Here is a 15,549-nt window from a genome sequence, read left to right on the forward strand (position 1 = left end):
CTCATCCCGCCCATTTATCAATCCATCCATTATCTAAACTGCTTATCCTTTGAGGGTAAGCGGAGGGAGCTGGAGCCATCCCACCTGACATTGGGTGAAGGCGGGGTTTTGCAGATCCAGGACAGGTTGCCTGTGTATCACAGGACCAACATACAGAGACAAACAACCACTCACACTCACACATATGGTCGATTTAGAGTTTAAAATCAACCTAACCCCAATCTGTGTCTGGCGAGTGGGAGGAAAATGTCCCAGCCAATCCTAATGCTGGGATTGTCTCAAGCTCGCCCTGTGACCCTCAAAGGGAGAAAACCCAGAATGTGCTAACTCCAAGAAGATAAACCCCAGGTAAACAGGTAACCCTCTTGCTTAGTGCCACGGTGCTAACCACTGCATCCCTGTGCAACCCTGCCTTTCGTCTGTCATCTTTTATTTCCCTCCGTGCTGCAGTTTCTTTTGCTGCGTGTGAGCAAGATGAGGTGGCAGCAGTTTTGCTTTTCTTCCTCAAATCATCACAAAAACCGTGGTTTGCTTTAAACCAAACCTCACATGCCATAGTCTGGCAGAAAGGAGGAGAACACTGGCAAATATAGTTCAGTGGAATTCACTCAACCACTAACGGTGGCATTTCAACACGTTGCCAAAAACCCTTCAGCCAAACTTTTAATGGGTAATTACAACTAGGCTGCCAGGCCAAAGTTACAAGAGGCAGTTTAAGAGGCAGTAACTCAGGCTGTTTTCACTGGGCTTCAGGATTCAGGCCTCTCCTGAATGATGTGCTGATATTTTGTTTCTGTTTTTATCACACCCTTAAGGCTGTGATCCACACAATGTCATCTCTTCCGTTGCCTCAGTGACATCTCGCTGTTTTCCCTTCTCCTCCCATTCCTCCCACTCCCTGTTCTGCGGCCTTGCCCAGTGCTCAAAGGTCGACTTGTCTGTGCTGGTTGCATGTTTTTCTCACTAAAATGGGACCTTTAGCTGACATCCCACTCGGACTCTGATGGTAAACGTGAGCAGGAGCAGAAACAAATCACAGCGCAGGTTGCATCATCTGACATACTGATTGAGACAGTGGGGACAGGGTGCTGACATGAGGCGGTGGGGGGTGGGAACAGCTGGTAATCTCTGTGGATTACAGCACAGCGGAGTTTCAGACACTGACTCGAGCCGCGGGTTGTGGGCTCGACAAAAGTCAGTCGGTGGCATGTAATCTGTAAATGAACAATTCCTGCCACGCTGGACCTGGTGAAATACAGAAATAAATGTGTTAATGTGAGTGTGCAAGCTCATTCAAACAATGCAGCATGCTCTGTACACATGCAAGTTCGGCTATTTACTGCTCTGTCACACACGCTAGCCAGTGCCAAATTGTTCCAGGTGGGGGTATATTGTGTGTATCTCATTGATTTGCAGCTCACTGACTGAAAAAAAAGCATAGCAACAGAACTCCCATCTGTAGTAAAACAAACAGCAGCGTTCCCACTGAGCATGGGTTTTGGAGGGGCGGCAAAACCTGCGTGTGAGGAATTGTTCAGCCCTGGAGGAGAGCCAGGCAAGAACCACAGAGAAATAAATGTTTGTATTGTAATCTTGCATGGCTGTTGTGCAGTAGCAGTCAATGGATTGTGATTTAGCACATGGTCTCAGACATTTTGAGTTCAACTTTAATAGCAACAGAGCAACTTTCACGTACTGAAGGTAACAAATTCATGGCTGACAAGGGTCATTTCTCAATAAAGGGTGACTCAGCAGCTACAAGTATAAAGTGTTTTTTGATATGAGTGTTTACATTGAAACAATGTGTCAGTCACTGGACTTTAGTGGTCGTGTTTAGTTACTAGGTGTGTATTAATGAAGGGTGTGCTTATTGTCAATGTGTCAGCTATAACAATAGCAGTATTTAGACATGATGCATCGCAGAGGAATCCAGACCTTTGTTTGGTCCCACGTCAATTCCGACATCCTCTTCGATCCACTTATTCCCTCCTACCCACTCTGCTCCTTCTCTGTTTCTCTGTTTCTCTGTTTCTCTGTTTCTCTGTATCTCTCTCTCTCTCTCTCTCTCTCTCTCTCTCTCTCTCTCTCTCTCTCTCTCTCTCTCTCTCTCTCTCTCTCTCTCTCATACACATGCAGATGTGTATCCATGACTTCACAGGGTTAGGGGGACATTACATTGACTTACATAGATTTCCTGTAGACTTTAACTTAAACCAGAATTACTACTTGCCTAACCCTTCAATAACCCCTACAATAACCTAAACCTAAATCTAAACCTTAACCTAAACCTAAACCTAAAGCTAAAGCTAAACCTAAACCTAAATCTAGTTCTGAATCAATTTACTTTTTGTCTTGATAATGTAACTGTGTAAACAGATTTAAGTACCAACAACTTTACTAATATCTGGCCCACACACACACACACACACACACGCACACACACACACACACACACACACACACACACACAAACACTGAAATGTCCCCTCTCTTCCTCCTCTACATGTATTTTCCTATTATTTATATTTTTGCTGAGTAGTAGACAAAGCCACTGACCTTTTATTTCCATCCTTCGACTGTGTTGCTGTATAATTTCCGAGATGCACTGCCAGTGGTTTAAATGCTGCGAGTAGTTGTGGTCTCTCTTGGTGAAAGGGAGGTTTCCTCTTCTCTTGGATCGCTGAAATTGTTGGTTGTCTTTACCATGACAAATATACAGAGAATAAATCAAGGTTGAAGCTAAAAGGTAAAGTCTCTGTCGATCAACTCAAAGTGCACATAATATATCAAGAGGGCACAGGGGGGGGGTTTGTGAACATACAATTAAGCATGAATATGTCATATTGGAATTTATGCTTGTTTCCTCTGTAAACCTCAGTTACTAAAGATCCCCTAAAAGACAGCTAAAGAAAATTTGTTTGTAAAGTAAGTATTTTTTTCTGTGTGCATTTATGTCCCTTGTAATGTGGTAACTTGACTTCAAGGCTTAATTCTAATTATGGCTCAGATTCAAGGGGTTGACGCCTGAATGGTGAACTCAGCCCTATTTACTATTCTGAGTTACTGGGGAAGCTGAAGAGAGCAGGGAGGAGTGAAGACTGTGAGTTGTTTCATGTCAAGCAGAAGAAGCCACTGGGAAGTTAGAGCAACTGTACCTTCAAAATAAAGACATCTATTTATCCGTTTTTTGACGGTTGTTCCATGTTGTAAGATTGTTACACTAAGCCCAATATCAGTGGTTGGCCATAATGCCAAAATATGAAGTTGATGAATGTGGGTTATAGAAGGAAAATCCTACCATGCTCACCTTTACTTAACTAAAACTGAATTCTCTCTTTGTTAATCATTTATAAAAAAAAAGGTGAAGTGGGGTGGGGGTTTGTGGGTGGGCATTTTCAGCGTCTGATAAGGAGGCATGGTAGAAAACATGAAGGAACCACTGCACTGCAAGTGTTCATGATTCTAGTTAAGAGGCACAGAGGCTACATATACAGTTAGCTGTATAAAGCCATGCAGTAAGTCCTTGCATTAGAAATTAAAAAATATTTTTTTATTCACATATTTCCATTTTATGCTACCTTGCATTTCTAATTCAAGACAAGTCAGTGATATTGTGCTTTTTATTCCACAATATTCATCTAAAAGTTGTAGTTAATTTGCAAATTTTAAATATATTAGGCTGAGTTAGCAATCAGCTGATAAAGCAGTTAAAAATCACTCAACCTTAAGTCAGCAACAATATTAAAAACCTACTCACATGGTAATACCTTGATTGTTTTCATTAACTTATATTTATAACAATCACTGATTATTTTCACCACCACCACCAAAGGCTCAAAGAAAATAAACTTGTGCACAAATTGTGCGTATTTTGTTTTTTGGTGACAGGATGCATCTGGTGCATTTAGAAACATGCGATTGATATTCACTGGGTATCTTAGTGGGCATTGTTTTATACTTCCTGTATCCTTCCCTTTAAGTAGAGTATGCATCCTTCATTTAGGTGAGGAAGACTATTGGTAATCAGAGTAGGTAAAGGCTTTTGTCAGTCACTGACGACCCTTGTCCTCATAGACAATCTAACAATCCGTGCACCGAGCTCCATGGGATCGTCTATATTTATCTTCTCTGCTCCTCTGGATCCTTTACAGTAAGAACGCTGAGGTCATGTCAAAATGAATTGATTGTTCAGTGGGCGAAGCTTTTATACTGCTTGATCTTTTATCCCCAACTAAACCTGCTCCGGAGCAGTTTAGCCTTTCATGGTAATTCATCCCGATACAACATGAATGACTTTCGCAAACCCTGAAGTAAATCTGAAGATACCCCGATAAACTCAAATACTGCTTTGTAGTACAGGCCCCATGTTGACTCTCTGTTCTATGTACTGCAAGTTGCAGCATCATGAAAACATAGGTGTGCAGCTATTGCAAGTTCTCGCTCAGCTTGGGTCAGAGCTTGTGTGCAGAGGACATTTAGGCTTAAAAAACATGATTTAAATGACGCTGTTTCGAGTTGAATTTGAATGTCGGGACTTACGGACACTTGGATGTCACCACAGGAGCAGTAAAGAGGCATTTTTATGTTTTTTTCTTGTTGTTTTTCCACATTTGAAGAAGTGGTCACCATTTACTTCAAATATATTGAATATGGCTGCAACGCTCTTTGTCCCTAAGACTCCAAAAGGGTTTTGTGGACTCAAACACTTCACCCGCCCCTCCATTGGCACAGTGGTGGGTAGAGTGAATTGTCATTTTTGGGTGAACTATCCCTTTAAAGGTGTGGATAGAGGTGTTTTCATTCAGGACACGTGAGGGCGTGCCATCCCATACAGCTAAACTAATAATGGGCTCCTTTTATTTTGAAGGTTTTGTGAGCACTGACTCTCTCGTCCTGAGCGCGATCAGAGCGCGTCAGTGCGGACGGGGGAGCGCGCTCCAGACTGAAGTTCAGGGTTTAGTTGAACTTGCAGCGTGTGACTGATCATGACCAACGCAGCAGGAGGAGGAGGAGGAGGAGAAGAGCAGTAGAAGAAGAAGAGGAGTTGGTCTGGATGTGACTCGTTATGCTGCAGATCCAGTGAGTGGCTGTGGAGGAATACATGGTCGAGTCCAAAAAAAACCCTCAACATCTGTGTGACACTTTGCTTGCGGAGGATCTATAACTCAGTGTGGTCGCGATGGAGACATGCACGCTCCTGACATGGATGTGCGTGTGTGTGCTGGTGCGTCCGCTGAAGAGCCAGAAGCCTGACGGAGGTAAGACCCCCCTGGTGGAGGCGCGCACCCAGGAACACACACCTGGCACTGCGCTATGGAGAGTGAAGTATTTGGGAAAAGTACAAAATAAAATTAAAAAATGTATCTTATTTCAAAATGAAGGTAAAGCTGTTGTTCCCCCTCAGGTTTGCCTCAGTGAAGTGAAATGAGAGGTGTTCCAATATGATATGCGGTGACTTGCTCTTTAAAGGAGCTGATGCTGACATGCCTGCTGGGCTCTGGGTGGATCAGGGTGGGGTTGACATTACACCAGTGTTCTCAGTGAAATGGCACCACTCCAGGTCCTGGATTGTCAGTTGATGAAATCCCACAGCCTGGAGCCAGTGTTCCTCAAAGCGAGGGGGGGGGGTGGGGGGGGGGGGGGTGGGGGGGGGACCACACAGGTATCATTGTGGAGGGTTTCAGTTGCACACATAAAGCCAAAAAAACAACAAAACAAAAGAAGTGGAGCTGATTCCTCAGATATTGTGAGCTGATGAAATCTCTTGGCATCGCAGCAGTGGCCGTCTCCAGATCGAGTGGGGGAAAAGTTATGAATTCAGTTTATTCAATTATTTTAAGAAGCTACTGTTAAAAGAGAAATGAGAGAAGGAGTACCAGCTGTGCTCTGCTAATATTATTAAGTTTCCCCCTTTTTGGCATAACTTCATTTGCTTCACTACCTACCATGTTTTGTGTACTTTTTTATTAATCCTCTTTATATATTTTTTTGTAACGACAGTTTTGGCAGGGGCTATGAATAAAGAGATTGTTATTATTATTATTATTTTTATTATTATTATTATTATTATTATTACAATACATGATTAAATAACAATACAATTTTTAAAAGTCAAATTGTTCTGACTGAAACTGAGACACCCCTCTGTGATAGTTTATTAACTTTCTTCTTATACACTATTTTAACTTATAATACACTTTATACTTTTATCTTTATTTATAAATTCTAGAGGAAATAATTTATTGTTTTATTCACTGTACTCTCTTGTATATTGTGATAATGTAATCTAGAGCAAGGTGGCACAAGAGTTTTAATCTTATCTTATCTTATCTTGATGTTGATCGACATCTTAAATTGCCTTCAGTACAAATCAGTGAATTGAAATCAGAGTTTTTTTTTTATCTATCACAAAACAACAAAATAAAAGTAGTCAGCTGTTTTGTTGTGCATGACTCTGGTAAAGTTCATGAGCATGAAAGTGTCCGAGAGGCTAAACTTGGTGCTGATGACACCGGCGGGTCTGCTGCTCAGTGGGAGCACATCTCCACGACAGCATTAGCATCTCAGTGCGTGAGATGCTTTGGCTTCGCTATTTCCATTAATAGGGACCAGATTAGACACAACCAACTTAGATTACAGTTATTTGCCTTTTTATTTTAGGTGCATTTGCTGCTGCTGCTGTCATCCTTGGTTATTAATAAAGATCAGCCAACACCCACAGATGAAGAAGAGATTTTTTTGCCAAATGCATGTGGCAATAACTGTTGATAAAAAATCTTCTGGTTTTTTGCTCATCCTGCACACAAAGCCTTTATTGTTCAGGCTTGATTCTGCACGTGTGAGCATCAGACCCATACATTTCCTTTGCCCATGTGTGCAACAGGTTGTAGGACCTGCTCTGCTGCCATAACGTTTCACACAGAGGCCACGTGAGGTTTTTCCACTTCTTTTATTCCACCATCACGTCACTCAAGTGCATAAATAGTGATTTTAAACATCTCCTTTCTAGATGAATGAGTGGCGTGGCTATCTCCAGATGTCAACATGTGTTTATTTTTATAGATTAAGTCGTACCTGCAGAAAGGTGGAGGTGAAATCAGCAGCCCATGCTCTTAAGTCCACACAATGAGAGCTGTGAGGAATTCTTAAAGCTGATAGAGGGAAAAGCAGTTTGTGTGTGTGTGTGTGTGTGTGTGTGTGTGTGTGTGTGTGTGTGTGTGTGTGTGTGTGTGTGTGTGTGTGCGTACATGCCTCGCTGCCTTCTCAGCTTTCAACACCCCTGAGTCTTATCAACACCTCATCTCATGTGTTAAACATTCATATATATAAAATAAAGGCGGTATTATAAAAAGGTGTTGTGGCGAGTCTGTGCCTGTTACTGTCCGGAGGCAATCTTAATCTTTTTTCCTTCCCTTAGTTGATGTTTAATTTGTCCTTAACTTTTCCCTGATGTGTTATTAACACTGGAAGTTTTTCTTTTCCTGGATGACTACACAGTGTCTGTCTGCAAATAGGACTTTTTACATTCTGGCTCTGACCTTGCTGCTGCTGCTGCGTCTTTTCCTTCTTTCTCTGTATATGGCCATCCAACATTCCTCTTTGTCTCTCACTTGGAACTGCCAGTAACACCCCCCCACACACAAACACTCACACAGGCTCCCACCTACCCCAGCCCCACTTCTATCCTTTTAACGTCTTCTTATTTTCCCTCATCCCACCTCCTCTCTCCACTCCCCCTCTACCTTTATTACCCAGCAGCTACTGTTTTTCTCTCCCTCCGCTCCCTTCACCATTCACTCTTAATTTTTCTTCTGTTAGGAAATATTGAAAGTGTTGGCTCAGTGTATGTGTGTGTGTGTGTGTGTGTGTGTGTTAGTGTGACGGCCTATTTTCGCCCTTCTCTGAAGTTGTGGTTCCTCTGTTTGTTTTGATTTCTCCTTATCTTCACTCTAATTACTTATTTCTGCAGCTTTCATGTTTCATGTGTCCCCCTGTGTAGGTTGTGTGACTGTGTGAGAGTGTGCGGTTGCTTAAAAAGGGCAGATATGGAGAAAGAGAGGGAGTTTCCAGAGCTGTGTGCATGGATGTGGAGCACGAGAGGAAACCTGTGGAAAAAGTAGTGGGAGTGGAACAGGAATGATGGTTCTCACATGAGCATCCGAAGGCGACATGAACTCCCTGTAACTTTTGATTTGCTTGTCAACGACTGTACTGATCTGGATTGGGGGGCGGCTGTGGCTCAGGAGGTAGAGCGGGTCGAGCACTAACCAGAAGGTTGCTGAATTGCCCAGTCTCCCCATTACCCTGTGCTGAAGTGTCCTTGGACAAGATACTGAACCCCAAATTGCCACTGACGGTGTGTGAGTGAAGGTGCTGCTGCACACTGATGCACTATTATGTATGTGTGAATAGCTGAATTGCAAAACTGTTCTCTAAATAGCTTTGAGTGATCATCAAGACTTGAAAATACATGTATTTACTACATACCTGGACGACTTGCCATAATTGATGGAACCATGAATTTTGCTCTCTACCAGAAAATCCTGAAGGAGAATGTCCGGCCATCAGTTTGTGACCTACAGCTCAAGCGCACTTGGGTTATGCAGCAGGACAATGATCCAAAACACACCAGCAAGTCCACCTCTGAATGGCTCAAAAAAAGCAAAATGAAGGTTTTGGAGTGGCCTAGTCAAAGTCCGGACTTAAATCCGATTGAGATGCTATGGCATGACCTCAAACAAGCCGTTCATGCTCGAAAACCATCAAATATGGCTGAATTAAAACAATTCTGCAAAGAAGAGTGGGCCAAAATTCCTCCAGATCGATGTGAGAGACTCATTGCTGGTTATCGCAAACGCTTGATTGCAGTTGTTGCTGCCAAGGGTGGCACAACCAGTTATTAGGTTTAGGGGGCAATTACTTTTTCACATAAGGCCAAGTAGGTTTGTATATCTTTTTTCCCTTAATAAATGAAATCATCATTTAAAAACTGCATTTTGTATTTACTCGGGTTATCTTTGCCTAATATGAACATTTGTTTGATGATCTGAATCATTTCAGTGTGACAAATATGCAAAAAAATAAAAAATCAGAGAGGGGACAAATACTTTTTCACAGCACTGTATATACAGACCATTTGTCTTTCCTTCACAGTGCTGAACTGCTGCGAGGGTGACGTCCTCTTCCTGGTGGATTCCTCGGGGAGCGTGTCATCCTACGAGCACTCCAGCATGCTCAGCTTCCTCTCAGAGCTCCTCCTTCCCTTCGCACTGGGAGAGGACCAGGTGAGGGTGGGACTCCTGCAGGTGGGCACCAAACCTCGCCTCGAGTTTGGCTTCGACACCTTCGGCACCCAAAGCGGCCTCCAGGGGGCTTTGAAGAACATCAAACCTCTCAGGGGGGATACAAACACCGTGGAGGCACTGAAGATAGCAAAGGAGCGGGTGCTGAAGCCAGGAGCTGTGGGCGGGGCCCGGGCGGGGCTCCCAAGGGTTCTGGTGTGGTTGACGGATGGGGTGAAACCAGGGGACGTGGTTGGACCATTGACTGAGCTGCGGGAGGAGGGCGTGGCCGTGCTGGTGGTCTCCACTGGACACGGCAACTATCAGGTGTTGAGGAAGGTGGTGAGTCCGCCTGTGGAGGAACACCTCTACTTTGTGGACATCGACGATATGAGCATCATCACGGAGGACCTGCGGGACGCCATCATTGGTAAGTGTGTTCATCATCATCATTGGATTTTTCAGGAATGGGGCATGGATTGTGCCACCAAAAATATTTATAATTTTTCCAATGAAATTGCATTGAGTTTCATTTTCTCCAATCGTAAAACTATTTTTTATTTTTTTAGAATATGAGAATATGATCAATAACTAAATATATTGAACATATTTGCCAATCAGTGATGGTGGTATCGCCAAAAAGAATTATCCAGTGATAATGGTGAATTCTTAAATTTCATCATCACATACAAACATCTCATAGAAGCTGTGTTAAAATAATTTAAGTGAATACCAATAGCAATACTTTTTCGATAATGTTTATTTTAATGGTAAAATGATTTGTAATTCCTCACGTTAACACAAGATTTGAATATTAAATTAAAGTATTTACAAGTATTAATTGGCAAATGTAATATTTTTTACAATGTACAGCAAGTTTTTATGCGATTAGAATTACTCAAACCAAAACATGAATTGTTCTCATATTTATCAATTGATTTAAGCTGTATTAACATCACATCATGTGAATCTAAGTATTGAGAAAGGTCTTGTTCAAACAGAGATTTATTATCTGACATTAATAGGATCTCTCCAAATAAATGATTGCATCACGGTGAACTGTGCGCCAGAAATTTTTTTAGATTGATGGATTTTTTTTTAGGATTAATTAGTAATTACAGGACATTAAAAACCACGACCCCGCCCCGTTCCCCTCAACCCGAAACAGGAGGAAGGTATATAATGAAAAACAAAATGTGTTAGGGTTACAAATAAAAGGAAAAATAAATGTTATAGTTCATTAAAATAACTAGTATCGTAAACACCATTTATTTGGAGAGGTAGTAATGAAGTGCGCCCCAATAGCAGCCAAATGCCAAACACTGCCACTCAGATAGACACATTGAAGACATAGATTGTATTTATTGTTAACAGAACAATCAACATTTCACAAACCTAGAATCTGTTTGGATAGTGGCAGAAAAATATAATCGACAAATATATAAAAAGCTGCATCAAAGCTAAAAAAGTGTTGCCCATTTGTTTCAGTAGCATTGACCGACATCACTTCCTTTCAAACAGCTACGATCACTCCAGTTGCCTTCCACTCACACACAGATGTATTACATGACTCTGTGCTTCTCCCTGATTCCACACATGCTCCTGAAGACAGTGAGACTGATTAGGGGGCCGGGAGTGTCTTGCATGTGTGTGTGTGCATGTGTGTGTCACTGTAATGAGAGAGGCTGATCTATAAATGGATTAATGATTCTGTTTCCCTCGTTGTATCCTCCAACGCCACCGAGTTCCAGACAAGATACACATATACATATTCATATAAATAGAGCAGGGAGGTCACCCATCTCTCTCTGGCCAGATTAGGTAACTGCATAAACCCTCGTGAGGGACACCTCAGCAATTAGACAGTATATACTGCAGCTGTAAGATATGATGCACAGTATAAAAAAAGCTTGTGTACAACCAGGACAAAATGCACCAGTCCTTACTGAGTGCCTCAGGATCCGATCACAGATATCAATGCCTCTGTGGCATTTCTTATTTTGTTGCAGGGCCTCACTGGCTTGGCTATTTCAAGTTGTCTTATTGTATGTCTCCATTTGGAAGTCTGGCTGTCTACTTGGGTGGCTGTCTTTAGCATTTTTAGCACACTGTCTAGTCATCCTCCCTGTCACCATCCTTTTCCTCAGCCCTTCGCAAAAATTGTCAGTAACTTCATTTTTCTTCATCCTGCCTTTGATAGAGATAATCCGGGCCGAGCGAATCCAAGTCCGCGACGTGTCCACCAGCTCTGCCACGCTGCAGTGGCGACCCGTTCTCTCCGGTTTGACGGGCTACTACGAGATACGTTTCGGCCCGGTTCAGACGGGAGGCTCGACAAGTGGTGGAGGAGGAACGGGGACCAGTCCGAGCACCGGTGGGAGTCATTACGAGAGACTGACTCAGTCTGCCGACTCCAGCAGTGCCAGACTGACGGGCCTGAAGCCGGACACCACCTACACCGCCACACTGACCCCGGAGTCCAACCAACAAGCATTTAACACTCTCTCTGTCGACTTCACAACAAACCCAGGTTGGCTCACATCCTCTGTACACATTGTGTGTTCTTTTACTTTGATCATTACACGTTATTTATTCACTAAATCTTAAATCTAGTCTTACAAAGATACATTGGTACCAGATCCCCAAATTTAAGAGTTAAAAGATGCCAACTTGAGCATGTAGAAACTTATATTGACAAAGTATCGTTTTACAAGTATATGTTTAAACTGAAAAGTCAAATAATTTAATATTAATATATTCAAATAGGAAAAACTTAAGTTAAACCAATTACCATTATTACTTATGTTATTTTGACATATTTTAACATTTTACACACTACTGTTGACTGACTTTAATGCTAATAATTAAGTGGAGATAATAATTGTACCTATACTTATTATAGGTATTAGAAAATAAATGTTGATGCTGAACCATGAGATGAAGTGTTCTTCTCCCCCCAACGTTTGTTTCCCTCTCCCACACTCCAGAGGTGCTGAGCCCGTCCACCGTGACCATCTCTGAGTCTGGACCAACCAGCGTTCTGGTGAGTTGGGGGCCTCTCCAGCCAGAGAAGGTGACGAGTTACTACATCGAGTACTCGGCCCTGCCCAGGGGAAAGCTCCACGCTGTCACAGTGGGCAGCAATCAGAACTCTACTCTCCTCAGGGACCTCCAACCAGACACCACGTACTTGGTCACCATCAGCGCCCGGCATGCCTCGGGCAAAGAGAAAGCTATGTCCGTCAAAGTGTGCACTCAGGAAGGTGAGAATGCGCTGGAGCATGGTTCCCCCGGATCCATTTACTAATCCAACATAGCAGTGTCCTGTCTGCATATTAAATTTCAGATAATTATAAGCAGCTATGTTCAGGTTTGACGACTGTTCGGGCAGTTCTGAATGTTTTCCTACTGCACAGCTCCTATTCTAGCAATTCTGTGTACTTCAAGCTTCTTCCTTTACTCTTTTTGTCATTCCTCTCAGTTCTCCTTCTGTTTTAACTACACTCTGATTATCCTATCTGCGTGTGTCTCCATTTCCAGTGACTCCGGCCCTGGCAGACCTCCAGCTGACCACCGTGGGCAGTGACTCAGTGCAGGTGGACTGGAAGGGCAGCGTGGCTGGTGTGAGGGGCTACTGGCTCACCTGGGAGGGGCAGCGTGGCTCTGGCCCTGTCCCCGGCCAGCCCTCCTCCCTCTACTTGCCGCCCGAGTCTTTGTCGACACGCCTCACCCACATACCCCCGTCGGCTAGAGTGTGCGTGTCACCCATTTACCGGATGGCCCGTGGGGAGGGGCTGTGCTGCACGGCACAGTTTCATTCAGGTGAGTGGGTGATGCTAAAAAGCGAAGGGGTGTAACTGAAATCTGGTTTGAAGTAACTCCTAAGAGTGTTGTTGCCACAGTGCAGACACTTCTAAGTAGGATGGATAAACTGTGAAAACGATATAGCGCATAACTCCCACTAAAACAACAGGATGGTCTGTTTTAGTTCAGATTCAACATATGTGGTATTCTACTGGTGAGCTATTCGTAACTTATTTGCTTTCCTGTCAAGAGTAGGGCTGCAATTTACAATTATTTAAAATGATCAATTAATCTGTTGTAATCTTATTGTTTGGTTTCACACCTGAAAGTCCTAATCAAGGTTCACATTGTTAACATTTTAGCACGAGTGTTTGCTAGCATTCTTAGCAAACAGTTTTTAAAAATGGTGTGAGCACTATAAATGACTGCAATTATTCTATTGGGGTGGAGGCTGAAATCACATCCTCAGGAAATACAACTTTTCTGCATTTCTCCATACCACTAGAAGTTAGAACATTTGGAGTTTAGTATTTGGAGTGAACTGATACTTTAAACTGTAGCATGTGTCTGTTGGACTAAATTAATAGCTTCACGTTAGTCCCATTGGATTTCTGATGGTGGTGCAAACACAGAAACGCATTGACTTGAAGGACTTGGCTTCTGTGAATGTTTTAACCTTTGTTTTCTCCTTCTGCCTTTTTAGATGCGTTAGCATATGGCTTCCAATCATAGCACCCCTGAACTGCAAGTGCACCTCACCATACATGGAGGGCTGATGGCGAGAAGAATGCTGACTTCCATCCATAACTCTTTTTTCCGTGGCTCTCCCCTCCGCGGACATGATCCAGGAGCGATGTGTGGTTTGGCTCCCTGAGTGCTCACTCATGTGGAAGCCATAGACACTTGAGCGCGGTGTGGGACAATACGGCTACTTGATGACTGCTTTCTGCAACACAGGGGACTCCCTTTTCCATTTCTACTGTTTCGTCTGGTTTACACCTGTAGTCGATGTATAATGCTTCACTGTAAAGTCTAAAGCAAGCTTGAGATAAAGATATTTCTTTGGTCTGTTTTGTAAATGCAGAGCAGAGCATGCTGGGAATATTGGGTTCCTTATGTGGCTTGTTGTGGAGAAAAGCTTTGCTCCATATGTGGGCCTCATGCCCAAATCAGAAATTTTCTTTCAAGAGAACATCTGATTTAAATTTAGAATAAATACTTTTAACTTCAATGAATTCTCTTTGAGCACATGCTCGGATATATTGGATAGTTGTGTGTGCACTCACTGGTCTGTGACGAGGTAACATTTACAGGCCGTCCCTAAACGCAGGATCTTCAGAACTGCTTTCAACATCCAAGAAACCCCGACCAGACCAGCCACATGCCTTGAAACTACGGAAATGCTGCATATAATACAGACGTGTGTAACTAAGACTAATCTTGTAATGGTCTTTGGACATAGATCCATCGTTCATATTTATTAATCAAGAATCATGGAAGTATGAGAATTACTAGGGCACAGTATTTACAGACATGCTGTTTACGTTTTTAAGACTGTTACCTTTTTTTAAGCGAGACTTTGCTGCCCTCTACTGAACAGATCCTGATCTTTCACTGCTCTCTCAGAGCAAATGTATTGTTGTTATGTTTGTTGACCACTATTGAAATTTAACAAGAGCTTGCAATAAAGACCTTTATAATTTTGTTTATACGAAATGTTTTTGTATGTTTTTAATCCTGCATTGTAAAGTTGAATATAGCAAACTCTTTTCCCAAACAAAACAGTAAAGGGTGGGTGGTAATTATTTTTCTGTTCTGCCCAGTTTCCCTGAAAGGGTTAGGGTGAGAGAGAGAGAGAGAGAGAGAGAGAGAGAGAGAGAGAGAGAGAGAGAGACGGCACACAGGGCACGTAACACGAGGTTCCTTGTTTAACTGTTGAGTGTCTAATGGATCAAATGAAGTAATGATGATAATAGGCAGTCACAAATTGAGTCAAACTGGGAAAGTTAACAAAGGTGGAAAGAGAGAACTTTTTTCTAAGCTTTGTCTAAAATGAGGCCAACAGTTTCAGGTTTTGATCTTGATATAAACTGATGCTGATTAAAAGTACCTCTAAATGTTTATTTTTATAAGTCAATATTGATTATTCTCACAATGAATGTGCCATTGTGATACATTTTAATATTAAAGCCAGATTTTGCTCCTGAGTGAAGATTTCAGTTTTAAACGCTTCTTTATGAGCAGAGTCTGACGAATCTGATGTTATACGTCTTCACTGTGCAAATGCATACGAATTTTCCTGATATATGTTGGATTTCATATTTATCATGTTTCTGATGACAATTATATTGCCATAATAACTAATATTGTTTTATTCTCCAGTGCTAATGCTCATACACAAAATGTGATATACAACAGTAGGTTGTAACAATTATTCATTAACATAATTTGAATAGATCAAAAA

At 42.3% G+C, this 15,549-nt stretch overlaps 1 protein-coding gene across 1 annotated transcript; it reads left to right on the forward strand.

The window, feature by feature from the left end:
* Nucleotides 1-5,028: 5,028 nt before the first annotated feature.
* vwa1 (von Willebrand factor A domain containing 1) lies at nt 5,029-14,801 on the forward strand. The gene is made up of 6 exons (XM_061074406.1): nt 5,029-5,258; nt 9,154-9,711; nt 11,482-11,811; nt 12,269-12,544; nt 12,822-13,103; nt 13,789-14,801. Exons 1-6 carry the CDS (start codon nt 5,180-5,182, stop codon nt 13,815-13,817), a joined length of 1,554 nt encoding a protein of 517 aa, XP_060930389.1. The 5' UTR covers nt 5,029-5,179; the 3' UTR covers nt 13,818-14,801.
* The last annotated feature ends 748 nt before the right edge of the window (nt 14,802-15,549 follow it).

This window comes from Limanda limanda, chromosome 7, assembly GCF_963576545.1.
Source record: "Limanda limanda chromosome 7, fLimLim1.1, whole genome shotgun sequence".
Classification (NCBI taxonomy): domain Eukaryota; kingdom Metazoa; phylum Chordata; class Actinopteri; order Pleuronectiformes; family Pleuronectidae; genus Limanda; species Limanda limanda.